Source organism: Perognathus longimembris, chromosome 6 (assembly GCF_023159225.1).
Source record: "Perognathus longimembris pacificus isolate PPM17 chromosome 6, ASM2315922v1, whole genome shotgun sequence".
In the NCBI taxonomy this organism is placed as follows: domain Eukaryota; kingdom Metazoa; phylum Chordata; class Mammalia; order Rodentia; family Heteromyidae; genus Perognathus; species Perognathus longimembris.
The window spans coordinates 43,781,297-43,786,345 of record NC_063166.1 but is presented as its reverse complement, the minus strand read 5'-3'; the positions used below and the strand labels follow the sequence as shown (position 1 = coordinate 43,786,345).

At 42.8% G+C, this 5,049-nt stretch overlaps 1 protein-coding gene across 1 annotated transcript; it reads right to left on the bottom strand.

The window, feature by feature from the left end:
* Window positions 1-271: 271 nt before the first annotated feature.
* LOC125352295 (gamma-aminobutyric acid receptor-associated protein-like 2) lies at window positions 272-662 on the bottom strand. The gene has a single exon (XM_048347400.1). It carries the CDS (start codon window positions 639-641, stop codon window positions 291-293), a length of 351 nt encoding a protein of 116 aa, XP_048203357.1. The 5' UTR covers window positions 642-662; the 3' UTR covers window positions 272-290.
* Between the last annotated feature and the right edge of the window lie 4,387 nt (window positions 663-5,049).

The window sequence follows — 5,049 nt, the reverse complement described above, 5'->3', positions numbered from 1 at the left end:
CATCATCGCCTTCCTTCTCACTTAAAGACGGCACCTACCTCACTTCATTATGGAAATGTTTTCATTAAATATGATTCCCAGAGGATCAAGTTCCCTGGAGAATACAGCCATGAGGACAGTGTACAGAAAGTAAAATTCAAAATAAAACTGTATAATTTACTAATCTAAGGAAACAAAACCTTCCGATATATTAAGAAATAAATCCAGTTACAAATGCACTAAGAGGTTCATGTGAAGAAGTTCTGGTATAACTGAAAACACGAGTGGTGCACCTAGCCCAGCGCTGGCCCTCAGAAGCCAAAAGTGTTCTCTCCACTGTAGGCCACATACAAGAATCCATCTTCATCCTTTTCCTTCTTGTAAAGCTGTCCCATAGTTAGGCTGGACTGTGGGACTGTCTTATCCACAAACAGGAAGATGGCCTTCTCAGAAGGAAGCTGGATCCTTTTCCTGATGATCCACATGAACTGAACCACAGTGATGTCAGATGGAACCAAGTACTTCCACTTGTCAATGTCACTCTGAGAGCCTGAGACTTTTTCCACAATCACCGGAACGTGGTCGGGGTACTTCGCTCGGATCTTCGCGGATTCCAGGCATCTGTGTTCCAGAGAGTGGTCCTCCTTGAACATCCACTTCATGGCGGCGGCGGGGAGGGGGCAGAGCCGTGGAGTCCGGCCAACCGACCACAACAACCACGACAACGGTGGAGGCGGCAGAGACAGCGACTCCAGTCTAACACTTTCTGAACTGAGCTATTTCAGCTTCCCTCTACTTTGACAGGTTTGAAATTTCCCATAATTAAAAAGGTTTAAAGAAAGAAAAAGAAGCCAGGCAGCTGGAGCCTCAAGTCTATAATCCTAGCTGCTCAGGAGGCTGTGTCTGAGAATCTAGGTTTGAAGTTAGCTCGGGCAAGGAAAGTCCTTGAGATGCTTATCTCCAAATAACCAGCAAAAAGCTGGAAGTGGAGCTGTGGTTCAAGTGATAGAGTGACAATCTTGAGCCGAAAAAAAAAAAATAAATAAAGCTAAGGGACAGTATCCAGGCCCTGAGTTCAAGCCCAGTATAGGCAGGCTTGCGCGTGCACGTGTACACACACACACACACACACACACACACACACACACAGAGGAAATGGAATAGGTCTATATATGAATTAGCTTCTTTGGATTTATCCATGTTTGCTGAAATTGAACCCACTGACCCAAAACACCACTGGTGCCTGGGCATCTTCCCAATTTGTTGGTACCATATCTGCTATTGATTTGCTTTGTCATGCAATGACTGACTTTAAAGCCATTGCTGATTATGCTCATTACTTTGGCTTAACAAACTTATCCTTGGGCTAAAAGCAATAATAAACAAGAAAGTAAAACATGACTCTGTGTGTGTGTATGTATCCTGGGATTTGAACTCATGGCCAGAGTTTTGGCACCCGCCCCCCACCCCCCCACCCCAAAGACTAGTGTTTGATCACTTGAGTCACTGCTCCATTTCTGGCTTTTTGGTGTTTAATTGGAGACAAGACTGTCACTGAGGGCTGGGAATATGGCCTAGTGGCAAGAGTGCTTGCCTTGTATACACAAAGCCCTGGGTTCGATTCCCTAGCACCACATATACAGAAAACGGCCAGAAGTGTTTCTGTGGCTCAAGTGGCAGAGTAATAGCCTTGAGCAAAAAGAAGCCAGGGACAGTGCTCAGGCCCTGAGTTCAAGCCTCAGGAATGGCAAAAAAGACTGTCACTGACTTTCCTGCATTGGCTGTTTTTGAATGATCCTCAGATTTCAGCCTTCTAAGTAGGATTACAGGAATGAGCCACTGGCACCAGCTAACGTTGAAAATAAACACTTGGAAGGGCTGCCTTCTCTAGTAGAGTCTTTTGGAAAAGAATGCAAACAAGGATTACTTTTTTTTTCTTGGCCAGTCCTGGGCCTTGAACTCAGGGCCTGAGCACTATCCCTGGCTTCCTTTTGCTCAAGGCTATTACTCTGCCACTTGAGCCACAGCACTACTTCTATATATGTGGCCTTTTCTATATATGTGGTGCTGAGGAATCGAACCTAGAGCTTCATGTATATGAGGGAAGCACTCTTGCCACTAGGCCATATTCCCAGCCCAAGGATTACTATTTTGTCTCAAATGCCAGGGATTTTACCAAGAACACTCACACACAAAAAATACACATATTATGTAGGAGAGGACATTTAAGTTTTGAGTTCCTTTTCAACACTATTATTTGACATGTTCATAAAGTCAAACCTGAGTGGTCCTTTTTCTTTGGATTTGGCTTCTTTCAACTAACTGCCAGCATTTGGCACCGTGGGTGATGTAGTCTTATTTGAAAACCTGCAGGTGGCAGCCTGTGAGAGCTGGTACAAGAGGAGGCAGCTTGAGTGGTGGCTGTCTTGTTCCCATTTCTAAATACAGAGGGAGGCATCCCCAATAGAGAGAGGAAGTGGTTTTGTATCCCCTACCTCAGACCTACCGAAGGTTCCCCTTCTAGCCAAATTAATTTTCTGCAGAGCTCTTATGCCTTACAACTCCTGCCCCCACTTTTTTCTGATCTTGCTTTTAAGATTTTGATATTTCATATTAAAAATTGCATTAAAATCTTAATGAAGCTTAGTGGCTGAGTGTAGGAAACTCCTAATTAAGAAAAAATAAAATTATTATAGAGATGATGTATAGAGCAAACCCACTGTGGACTCCAGAAAGCTGATGGATTAAGTAGAAGATGCTGTGTAACAGAGAAGAGAAAAAAAGAGAAGTTGGGCTGGGAATGTGGCTTAGTGGTAGAGTGCTTGCTTAGTATGCAGGAGGCCCTGGGCTTGATTCCTTAGTACCACATAAACAGAAAATAAATAAAAATTAATTTTAAAAAGAGAGAAGCAGAGAAGAGAGAAACATAGCTGCTGGGAGAGGAGTTGCCTCTGTTTGGCTACTGTTCACTTTCCCACTTCCAAGATTCCAAGGTTCCCCTGAATTAGAAACAAAACAAAAAAAGCAAAACCACCTGGGGCTCATCACAATATCCCAGTAGGACCTGAGAATATATCCCCAGTGTAACACAGTACTACTAAGGAAGCTCAAAACCTTCAAGAAAAAGAAAATCTCTAGTCATACAACAAAATAGCAAAGGAGCAGAGTAAGTAGTACATTCTCATAGGATTGTTTTAAAATGGTTTAAATATTATAAAAGAGAACTCCTGATAGGCACTAGTGGCTCATGCCTGTAGGTCTATCTATTCAGGAGACTGAGATCTGAGGATCAAAGTTTGAAGACAGCAGACCTCAGTATCTCCAAATCACCATGAAAAAGCTGGAAGTGAAGCTGAGGCTCAAGTGGTAGAGTGCCAGCCTTGAGCATAAAATCTCATAGACAGTGCCAAACCTTGGGAGCAGCACGCGCACACGTGCATGCATGTGCACACACACAATCTTGAAATTTTAGAATCTTGGTGGCAGAGGTAGATTTTTTTTATACCTTCCACAAACTTCACTGATTGTCTGCTATGTTCTAGACACTAAGTGCTTGGAGGATATTCCTAAAGAGCACAAAAATGTTCAGAGCTCTGATGTCAACATATAAGTAAATTCTATGCTATATTAAGTAGATAATGAGCTGGATACCAGTGATTCACACCTAGCTACTCAGGAGGTTGAGATCTGAGGATCACAGTTCCAAGCCAGCCTGGGTAGGAAAGTCTGTGAGGAAAGTCTTATCTCTAATTAACCACCAGAAAACCGTAAGTGGTGCTGTAGCTCAAGTGGTAGAGCACTAGCTTTGAGCAAAAGTGCTCAGGAATAATGCCAGGCCCCTGAGTTCAAGCCTCACAATTGACCAAAAAATAAAACAAAATAAAATATAAAAGGGAACAAGTGCTATAAAAAACAAAAAGGTGTTAATGGTGCTGTGGCTCAAGTGGTAGAGTGCTATCCTTGAGGGGAAGTTCTCAGGAACAACACTCAGGCCCAGAGGTCAAGCTCCACAACCAACAAACAAACAAAACCCAAAAAGGTGCCTAGCAGTGGTTCAAATCTATAATCTACTTGAGAGGTAGATATTAGAGGATCATGGGTGGAATCCAGTACAGGCATAAGAGTTGTAGAGACTCCATCTCAACCAATGGTTGGGAACTGTGGAGGGCCCCTGTCATCCCAGCAACAAAGGGAAGCACAAACAGGAGGACCAAAGCCCAGGCCAGCTGGAGTATATAGTGAGACCCTATTCTGGAAATAACTAATGCAAAAAGGGACTAGGGGAGTGTCTCAAGATGGAGAGCACCTGCTTAGCAAGCATGAGGCCCAGAGGAGTGGGAGACAAGCAAGGTAAGACTTGGGAATGGGTTAAAAATTCTGGCTGCATGCCAGAGAAAACTTCAATGAGATCTGAGCAAGCACACAGCTGGAAGAGAGGGAAGATACTGTCTGGATTGCTTTCTATAAGATAAATGAAACATCTAGAATAAAGGCCTCAAAGCAGACACAAATCTAATAGGATAAACTGAAGGGGCTAGTCCAATGGAGCCAGACCCTCTATAGCTCTAAAAATCATTGCTAAGACTTCAGCTTTTACTGATTGAAATGATGAGCCATTGTAAAATTTTGAGAACAGTGACTTGTTCTAACACATTGATAAAAGATCACTTTTGATGCCATTTTGAGAAGCTTTTAAAGGTAACTCAGACAAGGGATAATAGCTCATACTATAGATGAGTGAGAAGAAGTTGGGTTGTGGATATACATTGAAGATAGACAATAGGATTGCTCATGTGGTTTGAGAGATAATAGAAGGATAGAGAATAGCAATGGCTCAGGTTTTGCTCTGAGCAACAAGAAGTTTCTGAGGAGAGTAGTAGAGTTTTTGTGGGGGAAGTTTAGACAGAAGTTTGTTTAGGGTATACTGAGTTTGAAATGCTTACTAAAAAATCCAAATGGAGATATGGAATAGCTATTCGAATCTGTTAACTTGGAGTTCCAGATGGTGCTTTGGGCTGGAGAGAGTTTAGAAGTCTTCACAGAAGTGAGCAAAGAGGGACAGGTGTTCCA

What these genes read in the sequence shown, in the direction of transcription:
- LOC125352295 (XM_048347400.1), bottom strand. Translation starts at nt 641, where the DNA reads ATGAAGTGGATGTTCAAGGAGGACCACTCTCTGGAACACAGATGCCTG.